The sequence below is a fragment of the Ursus americanus genome, chromosome 7 (assembly GCF_024610735.1).
Source record: "Ursus americanus isolate L20-20 chromosome 7, mUrsAme1.1.p, whole genome shotgun sequence".
Classification (NCBI taxonomy): Eukaryota; Metazoa; Chordata; class Mammalia; order Carnivora; family Ursidae; genus Ursus; species Ursus americanus.
Window position 1 is genome coordinate 38,513,326 of NC_142133.1, and position 17,744 is coordinate 38,531,069.

The window sequence follows — 17,744 nt, forward strand, 5'->3', positions numbered from 1 at the left end:
CAACAGACTTGAATGTCCAGGACGGGTCAGGAAGGCTTCTGCCCTCAGCCTCTGACTGGCATCCAGGTGAGACTGCCCAGGGCTCGCCCACCACCAGGAACCAGGCCCTCCCTGGACGGCCACCTCATTGGCTGGCTTCTGCACATTCGATAATCATAAGCCCCAGGATCAAGAGGCTGGGCGATGACGCAGCAGGAGGCCCATTCTCCACTGACCTCTGTGACAGCCAGGGAATTAGCCTGCAGGGGGGAAGCCTGTCCTGGCACACCTCAGGGGACCTTGCCCTCGCGGATGGCCTACACGCTTCCTCCCACGGTGGTTCGGGCCTTGGAGCATCTCCCAGCGGGCACCTTGATGTGCTCGGGGGTCCACCCCGGCCCCTGCACACAGCTTCCCGGAGCCTGGGGATGGCACGCCTCACCTTGTGCTGTCATCACACGCTAGAGCCCAGACCCGTGGCTCAGCACGCAGGTGCTCTCTCCCTGCCCAGGCTCGCCCGGCTCTGAGGGAAACTGATGGTTTGCAGTTCCCCGCCCTCCTCTCACTAGGCTCCATCGGCCCTCGTTCGTTCGTGGGCCCGTGCAGCCACAGCTGTTGACTGTTTTGCACCGAGACCCACTAAAGCAGCGAAAAACCGAAGAGCAGACCGCCGGCCCGGGACGCCTATACGCTGGGGGGAGGGGCGCGTCCGCCCCCGCACGTACGTAGCGCGCCCCTCCGCCCATGCGCCCTCACCTCGGCGCGCGGTCAGGTGGCGTTTCTGGGTCTCGCGGCTCCTGAAGCCAGGCTCTCATCCTCCTTAGAGCTGCGTGGGTGCTGTTATCAAACGCTGGCCTGGGCGAGGCGCTATGTGGGCGGTCGGGCCACCGCGGAGGGCCTGGCACATCCGGGTTTTCCGTGCTAGGCGCTCCTCAGGAGTTCCCGGCAGTGGCAGCCCCCCGGGGGGGCGGCGCGGCGCGGAGCGAGGCCGGCGGCCGTAGGGGGTGACAGAGCTTCCCCCGGGAGGACCCTCGGGTAGACTGGGAGGAGAGGTAGAGCTGAGCGAGGCTGAGGGAAGGAGCGCGTCTGGGGCGGAGGGAACAGAGGCCTGAGGACCCTGAGGCAGGACAGAGGCAAGGTTTTCCGACGTGGCCACGGAGGGAGGAAGGGAGTGATGAGGGCGGCTGGGGCCCGGGCGGGTGCGGCCTGTCGTCCCGGGTGTGGAGTTTGGACTCTACTCCATCGCTATGCTTTTACCTGGGGAGTAACATAGGCAGGGGTGTGCGCACGTGTGTGCATGCCTGCGTGCCTGTGTGTTGCTCTGGCCACGTCTGGAGAGTGGATGGGAGGAGACAGTAGTGGAAGCACATATTCCCCACCCCACAGGCTAGTGTAGCAGTGCAGGTGAAAAAAGAGCCCCAAGGTACAGATACGCAGGTTGCTCACTGTTCAAGAGCATCTGGCCAAGGAGGCCTCGTCGGAACAAAAATAGACCCCTATTCCACTCACCAAGCGGTGAGTCCTGGCACAGAGCTGAGTCTGGCTAAAGGAAAAGGTGACCTTTTTCTTTTTTGCTCAAAGGCATCACTGCCCTGGGCTGTCATCAGTGGGCTGCGTCTGTGTGAAAGGGGTGTCTTGTTCTATGTTCACTAAGGAGCCACAGGGGCTAGCAGAGGCCCTACAAGAGTACGTGGTGGCTTGGACCAGAGTGAGGCGTTCCAGGTGCTGAGAACCAGCCCACCTGTAGGTGCATTTTGGGGGCAGAAATGGCAGGAGTTTGTAATGACCCAAAAGGGAATGAGGATGAGGAAGGGGTCAGAGTGACAGCCACATTTCTGGCAAGAGCCTCTAGAGGATGCTGGAGAGAGAGAGACAGACTTGGGGAGAAAAATCATGACTGCCCCTAGTGATACCATCCTGAGGCCTTCTGGTCAGAAACCATAGGCTGGCAAGCCCCCCGGGGTGGGGCTGGGGGGGGGGGTGTCCGGTGGAAGGAGACTGCTGACATTCCAGGTCTTTGGCACCCAACAAGGCCAAAGGGTAGAGTTTAACATGAAATCTGAGGGGTGAGCCATGGGTATTTGCTACATTGGTTTCATACCAAAATTTGAACTAGGAATCAAAAGGGGCTCCAAAGTACAATTGAGCTTTCCTAGTGAATGTAATATTAACTAGTCAAAAACCTAATAGTCAAGCTGAAGGGCCAGAGGTCTGTAATCTGATCCCATGCTCTCCTTCCCTGTACTCTCACTCTCACGTGGCCTTCTCAAAACCCAATGGCCTTTGTTTCCATTCAGGCTTTTCATCCTTCCTCACAGCCATAAACAGGGATGATGAGGATTTATTGATATGAAAAAAAAAGTCAAAATATAGTTCTAAGAAATACTAGAGGGGCGCCTGGGTGGCACAGCGGTTAAGCGTCTGCCTTCGGCTCAGGGCGTGATCCCGGCGTTATGGGATCGAGTCCCACATCAGGCTCCTCCGCTATGAGCCTGCTTCTTCCTCTCCCACTCCCCCTGCTTGTGTTCCCTCTCTCGCTGGCTGTCTCTATCTCTGTCAAATAAATAAATAAAATCTTTTTTAAAAAAAGAAAAAAACTACAAAACAGTAGGTTTTAACTCATTTTTTTAAAAATATAACTTGAAACTGATGTACAGACACAAGCATGCAGAGAGAAAAGTCTGAGCGATCATACCAAATGCTGGCAGCAGGTGTCTCTGGATGGAGGACGTACGGGTCATTCTCTGTGCAAAAGATAGAGCCTGGAGTGTGCTGAGGCTCCAGGCTCCTGCTTCAGATGGCGAAGAGAGGCTTGGGAATCTACCTGGCTCTGCCTCAGCCGGATCTGAGAATCTAAAGGCACCCAGCTAAGATCATGAACTCCTACAGGTAAGGCAGATGTGTTTATGCTATTACTTCATGTTTTAGTTAACTGTTGTACTGTGTATAACTCAGTGGCATTCAGCACATTCACTATGTTGTGCAACTGCCACCTCTACCAGGTTCCAAAGCGTGTTCACAACCCAAAAGGAAGCCCCTGGCCCCTACGCAGGTTGCACTCTCTCCTCTCGCCCTGGCAACAACTAACCTGCTTTCTGGATGTTTCATTTAAATGGAATCATGTGATAGGTGAATTTCTGTGTTCCACTTCTTTCCCTTTGTTTTCAAGGTGCACCCATGTTGTAGCATATATCAGTAGGTCATGGCTTTTGGTGGCTGCATAATATTCCACGGTAGGGATATCCCACACTTGTTTATCCATTCATCCATTAAGGGACACTTAGGTTGTTTCCACCTTTTGGCTATTGTGAATTGTGCTGTTATGAACATTGGTGTACACGTTTTGGGTTGAGCACCTGTTTTCAGTTCTATTGGGTATACCTAGAACCTAGGTATACCTAGGAGTGGAATTTCTGGGTCATATGGTGACTTTATGTTTAACATTTTGAGGAGCTGCCATACTGTTGTCCAAAGTGGCTGAACTGTACTACTTTCCCACCAGCAACGAGTCCTATTTTATTTTCCTGTCTTCCTCAGCACTACTGCCTGGTACATAAAGAGAAATCAGATGCCTCATACTGTGAGGAATCTCTTTTCCTCAGCTCTGTTTGATATTCATGACAACCTAAGAACTAAGGTTGATATTAATGTCCCCATTTTACAAAAGGAAAACTAAGGCCAGAAAAGCTGAAATCTCCTACCCAAGGCCTCATGGAATCACCATAATTCCACAGGTCGTGGATTTGAGAGAAACATGTCACTAAAACCCCACACTTACATCTATGAAAAATATTCCCTACTGCACCAGCACAGCCCAGAAATGGGCCAGGGAGATGGACAGTACATAAGTGGCATTACATTTTGGAAGTCTCAGGGAGAAGAGAACATCAATTCAGCTTCATTTAACTTAAGTTCCCAGAAAGAATCTCCCCTAACCTCTCCTCAGGGTTCTCAGTTACCCAACCTCAGGCCGATGCCCTGAACTTCTTCTTTTTTTTTTTTTAAGATTTTATTTATTTATTTGACAGAGAGACAGCCAGCGAGAGAGGAACACAAGCAGGGGGAGTGGGAGAGGAAGAAGCAGGCCCCCAGCGGAGGAGCCCGATGTGGGACTCGATCCCGGAATGCCGGGATCACGCCCTGAGCTGAAGGCAGACGCCTAACGACTGATTGCGCTACCCAGGTGCCCCCGATGCCCTGAGCTTCTGAGAGCTCGTCATTTAAAGGAAATGAGTGGATGAAAATTGTGGCAAATCCTTTCAAGGGGAAAGAAGTAGGGGGATGGGTCATCCTTCCTAAGATGTTCAGGAATCCTTGGACAATGATTCCAGCACAACGGAAATGTTTTGTAACCTTACAACTAATTGTCTGAGAAAGTGAAAGGGTATCAGGCCCCGACACTCAAATTAGGGTAACTCCAGCAGATTTTATGCAGATGATCAAAGGGGCTAATTCTGAAGGTGTGGGTGGGTAGAGGGGGACTAAGGATGGTGCAAGAACCAGGCGTGTTACTGCTTGGAGACCTGAAGTGAGGCGGGAGGGAGAGTTGACAAGAACCTAACCCAGGAGTTGAAAGGTTCAGGGACAAAGCCAGCCCATATGACCTTGCAGGGAGGAGTCAGGAGAATAAATATGCTGGCCTCACACTCTCTTCCCAACTCCAGTCTCCTAGGGGCCTCCCACTGGCCGAACCGGTCAGAGGAGTCCTCTTGCTGCCATATAGGTCAGCCTCCCAGAACAGGGAGGGGGGATGGGTGAAGAGTGACCTGGAGGGGAACATGGGAAGTCAATGGCACAAAGGATTAGGAAAACATCAGTAACAGGCAAATTCGATGAATACAATCTGCTCATTCTGAGACCAACCAAACCAGGTTATGCTTTCCTCAATATTGTGATATGAGTGCAGGGTGGCTGCTGTCAGCAAACCGGGAGCAGGGAAGTGGCTGCAGTGGGGAGTACAGAATGGTACCTTTCTGCTCTGAAAAGTTTCTAATGAGTTCAGCTCCTCATCCCCAAGAATTCTACTTCACAGAAGCTATCTAAAAGAAAGAGAAACATGTACAAAGATTTATTTGCAAAAGTGAAACACTGAAACCAATATAAATGTATAAAAATAGGAGACTTAGTAGGTATATGACATGTTCCACGTCAATAAAAAGAATGTGAGTGACGGCATGGGAGGGGCAGGGGCAGTGCCACGGAGGTGTTTGGAGCACTGGGGCCTGGGGTTATTCAGATCAGACTGTTACTCTGTCAGGGGAAGAGATGCCTTTGAAATGGAGATGGCTGGGGGAGGCACCACCTTAATCAAGTGATCAAACTTTGTATGACTAATGATGGGGCCAGTGGACACGTTCCTCCTGGTGACGCGCAATGGCAAGGACACAACATTTACCTACTGTTACTCCCAAAAATATTTAAGCTGATTTAAATCATGAACAAATCCAGATAGTGCGGAATTCTGAAAGATACCTAGGGTGCTCTTCGAAAAAATGTCAAAATCATTCTTAAGAGGTTTGCTTCAGATGAAAAGAGATGAGATATGACAACTAAACACTGTGTAGGCTGAAGTGCCGGTCTACAACTTAACCTTGAAATCATTCAGAAGTATGTGCGTGTGTGTATTGTACACACCTGAGTGCAGGTAGGCAGATCGGAGAGCAAGAGGCAAGAGCAAACAAATACAGCAAAATGCTAAGAACAGTGAATTTGCATGAAAGGTACACGGACTTATATTGTATTATTGTTAATTGTTCTCTAGGTTTGAAATTTTTTGAAAGAGACTTCAGAGACTAGATCTGTTTCCTTGCTGATAAAAATCTCTTGGAACTGTAGTAAGGACTAAATGAGGTAGTGCATATAAAATGCTAAGCACACTGCACACAAGAAATGTTAGAGATGTATGTACGTGCCTTATTATTTATGATCACGATAGAAATCACTAAGTATTTCCACCTCCCTGCTTTCCAGCATGTGGCAAGATCACACTTCTCTGTCCCTTTTGAGGTTGGCAGGACGACGTGACTGGCTTTGGACAGTGAAACATAAGATAAGCAGACAGGGTTTGAGTCATTGCCCTGTGTGTTTACGGTTTCACACTGGCTGTGCAGACTGAGCATGACAGACTTTTGCCGTGTGAAGCCAATGAGCTTTAGGGACTGTAATTGAAACCTAACCTAACCCAGAAGTCTAGAAGTATGGACCTCAGGTTGAATCCTGCCCACCATTTGTTTTTGTCAATTGAGTTTCACTGAACAGAGCCATACTCATCATTTATGGCCTGTGGATACTATGACAGCAAGAGTTGAGTAGGTGCAACAGAAAGCTTATGGCCTGCAAAGCTGAAAATATTTACTATCTGGCCCTTCACAGAAGTTTGCTGACCCTTGACCAAGGCTGTCTTAACTGCTACAATCAAAATAGAAGATAAGTCAAGAAAAGAAACTCCAAGCCATTTATAAAACATGGCTTTATACTAGCTGTTATGACCTTGAGCAAGTTACTTATTATTTGTATTATCTTTTAGTTGCCTTGTGCGTAAAATGGTGGTAAAACTAGTATTTACCTCCTCATAAGATTATGATGAATGAATTCTTGTATGTAAAATGCTTGGAACCAGGAGGCTGGGAAGGGAAATGCCAGAGTAGCCAGAAGTAGGCAGGGATATAAGCTGATGAATATAAATCACTAAGGCAAGAACCTAGTAAACACCCAATTATTCCAATTACATAAAGATGAAATATATTTGAATAGAAACATAAGACTAGAAGACAACACATAATAGCAACAGTGGCTATCTTTTAAAATATTAAGAAAGAAACCAGTAGTGGCTTTTTTTCTTTTTGTAACATTGTGTTTTCTACCACTGAACATATATAATAAGAAAGAAAAATCCATGTTATTTTTATAAATGCTGAAGATTTTAAATATTTCTGTCATTTCACAAAACATCTTTTGTTGACATTCTACAAATGATACCATCCAATAATGTTCCAATACTTTCTTCTTGCGAAGATAGTTTATATATCTGTAAAAATAGAAGACAAATTATGGCATGCTATTTTTCATGCACTACTCATTTTCATCATACAAACATGTATAAGTGAAATTATCATTCAACTACTGGGATAATGGTATGAAATCACAATTCACAAACGTGACTAAAATATGCAAAGTAGATGGCAACTCATCATTTATGTCAAAAGTTCCCTTTAAGTTGCACTTATGGTGATAACCCTCTAAACACAGAAACCAAATTTGTAACAATTTTAAAAGCATACATCTAGACATTAAAGATCAAGCTTACACAGGGGCGCCTGGGTAGTTCAGTTGGTTAAGCAACTGCCTCCAGCTCAGGTCATGACCCCAGCGTCCTGGGATTCAGCCCAGCATCAGGCTCCATCCTATGGTCCTGGCTGGGATCAGTCCTGGGATCGAGCCCCACATCTGCATTGGCATCGGGCTCCCTGCTCAGCGGGGGAGTCTGCTTCTCCCTCTGCCCCTCTCCCTACCCCTGCTCGTGTGCTCTTTGCACACTCTCTCAAATAAATAAAATCTTAAAAAAAAAAAAGGATACACAGTGCATTTGAGATGTAAAATATAGAATGTCTTTATTCTTAGAGAATGCTTTTATCAACTAAATTTCTAACTATATTTTACATAAACTTGCACATTCTAATTCTTTTTTTTTTTTAAGATTTTATTTATTTATTTGACAGAGACAGCCAGCGAGAGAGGGAACACAAGCAGGGGGAGTGGGAGAGGAAGAAGCAGGCTCCCAGCGGAGGAGCCTGATGTGGGGCTCGATCCCAGATCACCGGGATCACGCCCTGAGCCGAAGGCAGACGCTTAACGACTGCGCTACCCAGGCGCCCCTGCACCTTCTAATTCTTAGCTTCTATAATTATTTTCAAGTAATTTTTAATTACATTAACTTTTCTTAAAAAAAAAAAAAAAAACCAAAAACCCCCAGAAGCATTGGTGATCAATAAGCAAACAGCATCGGTTTTATTCTTCATCACACTCTTTCTAAAAATACAGATTTACAAACCTTTTTGACTTCTGTAATATTTGTTATGTCAGGAAGGTTTTCCAGAGAAACTTGATGACCTTCAACCTGAGATATTAGGTCTTCTTGATTTATTTGTTTTTCTCTCTCTTCAATGTAAACAATTAGAACTGAAGTGTCATTTGCTGAGATACCAAATTTTTTCAAAGCTTCTGAAATCTAAGGAAAAAAAAAAAGGAAAGACAATAAACCAGTAGTTTGTGTGTCTGAAACCTCTCCCCATCAGCCTCCTTCTCTGGTGGGTTATTTTACATATCCTAATTGGTTCTCTCCACCTACAGTGTTTCTCTTCAACAGCCCTTCCCAACACCCGCCAACTCTGCCTCTAGAGCACTCTGCTTACCGCTGCACCTCCTGACTGCACAGTCAAGCCCATTCTTGGCATGGCACACAAACACCCCCTCCTTCTGATCCCCAGTGACCCTCCAGCCATGCACGCCTACCTTCTAGCCAGCCTGGACTGTGTGGGGGTCCCATCATTTCACACTTTTTTCCCCATCCTCTGCCTGGAGTGCCCTCACCCTTTACCATCCAATGCACAGGGCAGTCCCCGCTGCACCCTCCTCCTTACAGGAGTTGCTTCCTTGCTGCTCCCATCAGTTTGAATTATTATTCCCACTATATCATTAATCTTAGAGCAGTTGGATTTCTGTTGTTTCCCTGCCTTCCTCAGGAGCATATTTGTTTCTCCTGTCCTGGAACTATAGCCAAAAGTGGTTGACAACCCCAACAGATGCTCACTGAATTGAATAGTTTCTCAAGTTATTTCAAATGATCTCAAAGAAATAATTCTTTGGTAATTTTTTCACTAGGTACCAAGGAATTCTATTATCCTGCATTTTGTAAACTTTATAAAATTTCAAACATTACTTTAAATCATGCCACAGCTTTCCCAATTATCCTCTGGATGATATTAATACCTGGTTGGTGTGTTATTAACTGTAGTGGTAATACTCAAAGTTCATCAGCAAAATTTGTTTTTTGTCTTTATGTGCCACAGATGGAACGTCTTTAGCTCAATAACTTTGATTACTATCAGTATCTCAAACCACAAACTTCCTGTGTGCAGGGGTTGAGTGAGCCCGTGTTAAGGGCTGTTCCCGGTAACCAGCAGGCTTCTGGATATGGAAAAGACATGGATTCTATCCTCAAGGAGTTTATAAGGAGCATAGACGTGCATAATACACAAATATCCATGCTTAATGTTGTACCATTTAAGTGTATATATCGTTTAGAGGGATCTTCCTGCTCCTATTATATGATAGGATGGACAGATAAAACTACCCTCATTTAATGTAGCTAAACTTTACTCATATATGAAATGACTGCAAAGCTTATTTATCTAGTAAGAGGCAGTGCTAAACCTCAACTCTGTCCAGAACTCTTTTAACTATTATTTTCCTTTGTTACTAACAACAGGCATACAGGAATTTAGCCTCCAACCCAACACTAGGGAACACATGGTATATCATGGCAAGATCAACAGAAATAAAGTAAGTGATATCCATATTAATTACATTGTTATTTGGGGAAAGGTTGAAAATAATTTCAGTTGATAGAGTTCTTGTCTTCATTTTTCCCAATTTGTAGAGATGAATTGCTTTGTTTGCTGCCACAAGTATCTGAAATGGATCGACAATCTACCAAAGAGAACAGAAGGAGTTACACATGGAGCATCTGGAGCACTCTGGAGATGCGTGCCTTATCTCTTGGTAACTCCAATGTCAGGCTGTTTTACTTCACCACAATTTCTATGGACTATGTTTTCAAAATTGCTGGGTGTTCAGAAAATCATAGGATTTTAAAGCTGCAAGAAACTTAAATAGTAAAAAGTTTTTAAATAACATTGAGAACTAATATCATGGGAAAAGCCGTATTCTAAACATTTTACATGTTTTATTTTAAATCAGTATTATTATTCATGTGCAGTAGATGAGGAAACCAAAGAATGTCTGGGTTTGAATCCCAGCTCTGTCACTTACCACTGAGGGGAGTTGGGCAAATTCCTTAGTTTTATCTGTTAGATGCAGATAATCATAGTGGTTACTTCATAGGCTTGTTGTGAAGATTGAATGAGTTGGTACATGGAAAGGAAGAGAGTAAGCACTCTCTAAACGTTGGCCACCACTTGCTCAAAGTCCTAATGGCAGAGCTGGGATTAAATCCTGCTGCCGCAGTTCCTCGGTGTGTGCTCTTAACCACTATGCACATTCCCTGTGCAGAGATTTTTTTTCCCCCAACTAACAGCTTTTTAAAATTTCTATGTATTTATTTCTTAAATTCTTTAAATTCAAATTTAGTTTACATATACTGTATTATTAGTTTCTGAGGTAGAATTTCGTGATTCATCACTTGCATAGAACACCCAGTGCTCATTACATCAAGTGCCCTCCTTAATGGCCATCACCCAGTTACCCCATCCCCCCACCCACCTCCCCTCCAGCAACGGTCAGTTTGTTTCCTAGAGTTCAGCATCTCTTATGGTTTGCCTATTTTCATCTTTTTAAATTTCTCCTTCCCTTCCCCTACGTTCATGTTTTGTTTCTTAAATTCTACATGAGTGAAATCATATGGTATTTGTCTTTCTCTGACAGAATTCTTTCACTTAGCATAATACCCTCTAGTTCCACCCATGTCGTTGCAAATGGCAAGATTTCAGTCTTTCTGATGGCTGAGTAGTATTCCATTGTATATATGTACCACATCTTCTTTCTCTCTCCACGGACATCTGGGCTCTTTCCATATTTTGGCTATTGTGGACATTGTTGCTGTAAACATTAGGGTGCACGTGCCCCTTCGAAGCCTGTGCAGAGATTTTTCTAGTTTAGATGAGATGAAGATCCAGGCATTTGCCATTACTTCAGAGCCAGACCACAACCCATCTTATCTCGTGGGGGAGTTCCTGGCACTTCCGCTTCTATTCACTGTTAAATTCAAGGTTGGCCCAGTCTGACTCCACAGCCTGGACAAGAACTCTTTACCCAAAAAGGTGACAATTTTAGGCTAACCTATAACATCACGAAAAATTAACATATTCTTCAATGCCCCGTTATAGCTCATCTATTCTCACTTGTACTTACCACCTTAGGGTTTATTAATGAACCATCAATAGCACCTTCCATGGCCTTTTTTCTCAAGTCTCCAGCATTTTTTACATCTTTAAATAACAGAAGGGTCACCCTGCATTCGGGAAATAGGTCCAGCTGATGTGTTAACTGCATTTCATAGACAAGCAGGATTCTATCTGCATAAAACCAAAAGGACCAAAAGACTTCATTTGTTTAAAAGTTAACGTTATAATACACTAAAAAATATCCTTGCTAACAAATAAATTAAAATAATTTTAATAATAAGATGGCAGAACTGTTAAGCTAGAAGAATCCATCCAAAAGCACATTTAGCATCCTCATGAGATGTTGTCTTCCCACCCCCGCTGAGTTGTTTCAAGCTTCCTTTACCATTCCTCAGAAAGGATCAAGGTTGCTGCCTGGTTCCCTGGTTGTACAGACAGGATCTGATACATGGCTGAGGGGAAGCTTCTCTAACAGACAAGTAGAAGCAGAATGTCAGGAATTTTTTAGACCAGAGGTTACTTATGGTATTAGTGAAACCTCACTCCAACTTAGCCTTTTTAGCTTTCTGGTCTTACCATTTTATATATATTTTAGCAGAACCTAGACACAAATATTAAGAAAATAATTTTATTGAAGAAAGTATGACACTTGACTCAAAGATACTCATTTCACATATGACATTTAAGCAAAGAGGTTACAATTACTAAAAAATCAATACCGGCCCTTTCTTAGACATAAGTTTAAAAAGGAAAGGACAAAGACATAAAAGAACATAAAAGACAAGAATTTCACTAACTAGAAAGACAACCATATCCTTGAATTGAAAAACAAAGTATTGCAAAAATTTGATCTTTAAAACAATTTCAGTCAAAGTCTTAGTGAGATATTTGGGTGAGGCAATTTGATAAATTCATTTTACCCTTTTACTTGGTAGGTTCCATTTCTAGGGCTCTTTTCAAGGAATAAATTAAAAACATGAAAATTTATGTAAATTAGATGTCCCTCTTACTATCCTAATAGCAAAAAATTGAAAACAAATTAGCTAATAATGGAATTTGTTGTGACTAAACAACCATTAAAAACTGTAGTCTTGAGCAGTTAAGGATGTGTGAAAACAGCAATAAATAACTGAGTAAAAACATCTGATTGAAAAACAAAACATAAAATGTAGCATAATTAGTGGGCTTCTCAAAAAAGTGCATAAAAATACTGAAAGGAAAATACACCAAAAAGTTATCTCTGACTTGGTGGAATTACATCTGATTTTTTGTTAGTGAGGAAAAAACAGTATGTGTGAATAATGTCTTGTCACATCGCAGTTCAATCTTTATTAATAGTCATAGCAATGTCAAATGGGGGGGAAAGATACAGGAAAAATATAACGAATATATTCCCAATTTCCAAAAAAAAAAGATGCACACAGAAAACAAAAACAGGAAACACACCAAAATATGGCCATCTCGGGTGGTAGGATTACTGGTAATTTTTATCGTCTTCTATTAAAAAAATGTACGTTCTGAATTTTCTACAGTGAGCACACAAAATAGGAATACATATAATCAGCAAGGAAAAAACTCTTCGCTGTTTTATGTTTTTACATTAAGGAAAAAGGACCCCTGGCAAAAGTCACTTCGGCCAGCAACTTCGAATCATCGCCGGACACCCACTCTCGCTCAGCTCCCATAGCTAATGCAGAGGCTTGACGATTCTACCTGTTAGCGATCACTGACCCGCCCACTTCTCGCCCACACCCACCGCCCCCAGCGGCCTCGCTCGCTCAGCTACAGCCGTGGCCTCCCAGGGGCGGTCGCCTCGCAGCTCCTGCCCTCCCATCATCCAACCTCCACCGGGCAGGAAGAGCGATCCTCTCAAAAAGCCCCAGCTGGTCCTTCCCTGCTCATGTGATAAAGCCCCCAGGCCCTCCGATCCGGGACGTCTCTCCCTCCTCCGCTCGCAGGCGCGCCGGTCCCGCGGTTGCGCTCTTTCCGCCACCGCCGCAACAGCTCTTTCCCCCGTTCTGCCCCCACAGGCAGAGCCCCGACTCCTTCCTCCCTCCCTTCAACTCGCCGTTAAGATTCCATTTACCAAGGCGCCCAGGGCCCCGGGTCCAGGTTCCTCTTAGACTCGCTCCTCCGCCCTCCACGACGTCAGGGAGCGAGCGCCTGTCCCAGCCCTGCTGCGTCCCCGGAGCTGCCCTCCGGGCCCCGCCCCCTTCTTCCGCCCGGCCCCGAGAGGACCCACACGCGCGCCCTTCCGGTCCGCTGGGAAGACCCTTCCCTCGGAAACAAAGCCCTCGCTTTCCGGAAGCTGGGCTGTAGCCGCGTTCGCCTCTCCCCACAAGCTTCTTCCCCAGCCTGAGCCGTCAGCGGACGCGAAGGAGAGCCGGGGTCCCGTCCGTCACTTCCGGCGACGGGGACAGTAAGGACCCGGGGACTGGACGCTGAGGTCTCGGTGCCGAGTCTCAGCCTTGTCTCCGACGCGTGTTGGGCAAGACGTCGGTTTCTTCCTGTGCAAAGAGCAGTGTTGTCTAGGCTGAGCTCCACCTTCGTCTCCGCTACAGTTCTCTGCAGGGGGACTCGTCCCCTTCTTGCTCTCGGTGCTGTCGGTCATTTAGGGAGGATCTCCTGGAGTAGACCGCGATTTGCCTCCGGTACTTAAAAGATAGGTGACAGGACACTGATGAAATCAACCTCCTCCTGCATCTAGCAGGCCCAGAAATTTCTCATCCCTAAGTGTATCAGCCTCCAAGAGCGGACGTAATCCCCTTATAACAGGTTGCAGAGAATTATTTTCCATGTTCTTTAGGGTTGGAGCTCATCTTGGACAGTACTTTTCTTTAAAGAGGTAAATTTACACAAGTAAATAACAAATATAGCTGTCGGGTGGATATGTGCTATGGAGAAAAAAGGAAAAGGGAGGAATGCCTGGTCGTGGGTATTACTATTTCAAATAGGATGGTGAAGATCTCACCAGAAAGGGCTCTTAGAACAGTGACTGGAGGAGGCGTGGAATCTGTGTGATCTGGGAGAACAAGATTCCAGGCAACAAAGAGTGTTCAAAGGCTCTGAGACACATTAGGCCTTCCGCTATTTAAGAGATAGCAGAGTACCATGGGCTTGAACGCAGTGGGAATATATATGTGAGAAAGATATTCTGACCAGAGACTGATATCCACACTACATAAAGAACGCCTATAATTCAGTAAAACAACCGAATTATGAATGGGTGACATATTTGAACACTGTACAAAAGATATATGAATCAGGCCAATAAACACATAAGATGCTCAACATCATAGCAGAGTAATGCAAATTTAAAACAACGAGCTAGTACTACACACGCCCATAACTAAAATTTTAAAAACTGATAGTACAAACAATTGGTATTGCTGGTTTGAGTTTTATAAAATAGTATAACCATTTTAGAAAAAGAATGGCAGTTTAATAAATCAAATGTGTATTTACTGTCCTCAGCAATTTCATTCCTTGGCATTTACCAGGAGAAATGAAAACATGTACATATAAAGGCCTGTACATGAATGTTCACAGCAACTTTTGCAATTACTCTTAATTGCAAAAGACTGGAAACAACCCAATGCCCAACAACATGTCAACAGATAAATTGTGGTAAATTCATACAACGAAATACTACTCAGTAACAAAAAGGAATGAATTACTGATACTTGACAGTGCTTGCAACGTGGATGAATCTAAAAACATGCTCAGCAAAAAAAAAAAAAAAAAAAGGCAAGAAACTAGAACGTAATGTATTACCATATGACCCCTTTTCTACAAAACTTTAGGAATTACAGATTTATTTTAGAGTGACTGGAAAGCAAAAGAGTGATTGCTGGGAATGGAGGAGTGGGAGACAAGGACTGGAAAGGACCCCAAGGGAATCTTTGCCGTGAAGCCAATGTTCTAGATCTTGATGTGGTGTTAGTTACATAGGGAGTACGACTTTGTCAAAATTCATCATACTGTGCACTTTAAAGTATATTTTATAGACTCTAAATTAAGCCTCAATAAAGTTGATTAAAAATAGACATTTAAATAAAGTAGCTCAGTTTTTAGCAGCTTATTTGTAACCCACCCAAAGCTGAAAACCACCATAATGTTCATCAAGTGATGAATAGATAAGCATATCATATATCCCTACAATGGACTACAACTTGGCAATAAAAAGGAACTAACTATTGTGACATAGAATAACGTGGATGAATCTCAAAATAATCATGCTGAATAAAAAAAAAGCCAGACATAAAAGTAGTACATATTGTATGATTCCTCTTACATAAAACTACAGTGACAGAAAGCAGATCAGTGGTTGCTTGGATAGGGGACCTTGGGTGGAAAAAGGGAATTACAAAACAGCACAAGGAAACTTTGGGGGTAATAGATATGTTCTGTCTTAATTGTGGCAATGGTTTCATGGTTGTATACATGTCAAAAGTATCACATTGTATATTTAAAACCATACAGTATATCATATCAATTATATCTCAAACTTATTTATTTATTTTTTGGAGAGGAAGGTGGGGAGGGGCAGAAGGAGAGGGAGAGGATCTTAAGCAGGCTGCACTCCCAGCATGGAGCCTGACACAGGGCATGATATCATGATCCTGAGACCATGACCTGAGCCGAAATCAAGAGTCAGATGCTTAACTGACTGAGCCATGAGGGCGCCCCCTCAAACTTTTAAAAATCACAATGATACAACAATACATATGTATTAGAATAGGTACAATAAAAAGCATTGACAATACTAAGTGCTAGTAAGGATGTGAGCAGCTGGAATTCCTATACCCTGTTGATGGGGATGTAAAATAGTACAGCCATTTGGAAACATTTGGCAGTTTCTTATAAAATTACATAACACTTACCTCATAGCAGCAGTCTCACTCCAATGGAAATAAACACATATGTTCACACAAAAACCTGTATACAAATGTTTATAGCAACTTTGTTCAGAAGTCAAAAACTGGAAGTCTGTCAGCCAGTAGATGGATAAACAAACTGTGGTATATCCATACAATAGAATACTAACTCAGCAACAAAAAGGGAATCGACTATTGATCCCCCTCAGTGACATGGATGGATCTCAAAAGCATTATGCTAAATAAAAGAAATCACATCCAAAAGTCTATATATTGTGTGATTAAACTCACATGACATTCTAAAAAAGGTAAAAATACAGACCAAAAACCCATCAGTGGTTGCCAGGGTCTGGGGTTGGTGGGAGCAGTTGGTTACAAAATGACATGAGGAAAGTTTTGGGGGTGATGGCTAGGTTCTCAATTGTGGTAGTAGTTATAAAACTGAATGCATTTGTCAAAACTCAGAGGAACTGTGCACTAAAAAAGGATGCATTTTACTGTTCTTAAGAAGTCATCTCAGGGGCGCCTGGGTGGCTTAAGTTGGTTCAGTGTCTGCCTTCTGCTCAGGTCATGATCGCAGGGTCTTGGGATCAAGCCCCACATCGGGCTCTGTGCTCAGCAGGGAGCCTGCTTCTCCCTCTCCCTCTGCCTGCTTGTGCATGCACTCTCTCTCTCTGTCAAATAAATAAATAAAATCTTTAAAAAATAAAAAAAAGTCATCTCAGAGGTAAAGATTATCCCTTTACTACAGTTGCAGAGGAAGAGATCACTATGCATCATAAAATTAGTTCAAAAGATCTGATTTGGTAAAGTATTAAATGAAAACTCTCACAAGAATATCAACCTTGTCTGCAATATATAAACTTGCATAATATGAGTAACTGTTACCATCTGATAAAGTGAGTCTAACCTTGGAAGTGTTATCTGAACAAATGGGTCATGGAAGACACCAAGGCTCCAAATACTACTCCCAAGTCATGTGAAAATAACCCCCAGAATAAATGCCTACATACAAGTCTATAGCCTGTACTTCTTGGTAACTTGTTACCTTGAATATAATTGACATTTCTGTATTCCTAAAGATATAAAGATTTGTAGGATCTCAATGTCAGATCAGGAAGAGCCCTGGTACTTCCTACTCTTGTATACATGGTTAAACAATTAAAAACCTGTGACTGCCGGGGCGCCTGGGTGGCACAGCAGGGGCGCCTGGGTGGCACAGCAGTTGGGCGTCTGCCTTCGGCTCAGGGCGTGATCCCGGCGTTATGGGATCGAGCCCCACATCAGGCTCCTCCACCATGAGCCTGCTTCTTCCTCTCCTACTCCCCCTGCTTGTGTTCCCTCTCTCGCTGGCTGTCTCTGTCTCTGTCAAATAAATAAATAAAATCTTAAAAAAAAAAACACCTGTGACTGCCAAATTTATTAACAAATGTTTGATTATCTTACCTGGCTAAGTCCTCTGGAAAGCAGAGCCTGAGGCGGGGATTAAAGTGCTGACATTTTACTTGGGAAATGGGCAAACATGTTTACTCAGTTGGCTAAACTTTCTCTGCAAGGCTTGAAAGGAATCTTAAGTATGAAAAGATGGGCAAAGGTCACCAGATATCCCAAGAACACCTCTAACAGGAGAGACAGACATCAACAAACAAAAAAGAAAAAAAAAAAGGAGGAAAACAGTTGATGAAGGGAACAGAAGAAACCTAAAAATAATGGGTAACTTTGGAGAGAAAAGAATACATTCATTAAA

The 17,744-nt window shown here is 43.8% G+C and overlaps 2 protein-coding genes and 1 long non-coding RNA gene across 18 annotated transcripts in view; 1 reads left to right on the forward strand and 2 right to left on the reverse strand.

The window, feature by feature from the left end:
- NAT8 (N-acetyltransferase 8 (putative)) overlaps positions 1-554 on the reverse strand; it is a 25,077-nt gene extending 24,523 nt beyond the window's left edge. For all 11 annotated transcript variants that reach the window (XM_087863559.1, XM_087863557.1, XM_087863558.1 and 8 more), the window contains exon 1: positions 422-554. In XM_087863559.1, coding sequence (XP_087719685.1) covers positions 422-434 — 13 coding nt within the window. In that variant the 5' untranslated portion in view covers positions 435-554. The remainder of the gene's footprint in view (positions 1-421) is intronic.
- LOC123786060 (uncharacterized) overlaps positions 1-12,993 on the forward strand; it is a 14,466-nt gene extending 1,473 nt beyond the window's left edge. The window contains exons 1-5 of one of the 5 annotated variants that reach the window (XR_015725223.1): positions 626-700; positions 2,637-2,868; positions 4,008-9,540; positions 9,638-9,759; positions 12,726-12,993. This is a non-coding gene — a long non-coding RNA (uncharacterized LOC123786060). Of the gene's footprint in view, positions 1-625; positions 701-1,354; positions 2,869-4,007; positions 9,541-9,637; positions 9,760-12,725 lie in introns of those variants that run through there. The other 4 variants (XR_015725222.1, XR_015725224.1, XR_015725221.1 and 1 more) reach the window with 4 other exon arrangements.
- On the reverse strand, positions 3,964-17,538 carry TPRKB (TP53RK binding protein). Of its 2 annotated transcripts, none has more exons than XM_087863560.1 (5): positions 17,444-17,538; positions 11,128-11,291; positions 9,565-9,687; positions 8,030-8,206; positions 3,964-7,006 (listed from the first exon to the last, which is right to left on the reverse strand). In XM_087863560.1, the coding sequence occupies exons 2-5, from the start codon at positions 11,266-11,268 to the stop codon at positions 6,920-6,922; spliced, it is 528 nt and encodes a 175-aa protein (XP_087719686.1). In that variant the 5' UTR covers positions 11,269-11,291; positions 17,444-17,538; the 3' UTR covers positions 3,964-6,919. The 2 variants fall into 2 exon arrangements, with proteins under 2 accessions (XP_087719686.1, XP_045644243.1); XM_045788287.2 differs by lacking the exon at positions 17,444-17,538 and adding an exon at positions 13,207-13,467.
- Between the last annotated feature and the right edge of the window lie 206 nt (positions 17,539-17,744).

Coding starts and splice junctions, on each gene's coding strand:
- TPRKB (XM_087863560.1), bottom strand. CDS start 11,268: ATGCAGTTAACACATCAGCTGGACCTATTTCCCGAATGCAGGGTGACC. Junction 8,207..9,564: donor ACCTTTCCCCAAATAACAAT/GTAATTAATATG, acceptor TTTTTTCCTTAG/ATTTCAGAAGCTTTGAAAAA. Junction 7,007..8,029: donor ATATTACAGAAGTCAAAAAG/GTTTGTAAATCT, acceptor CTATTTTTACAG/ATATATAAACTATCTTCGCA.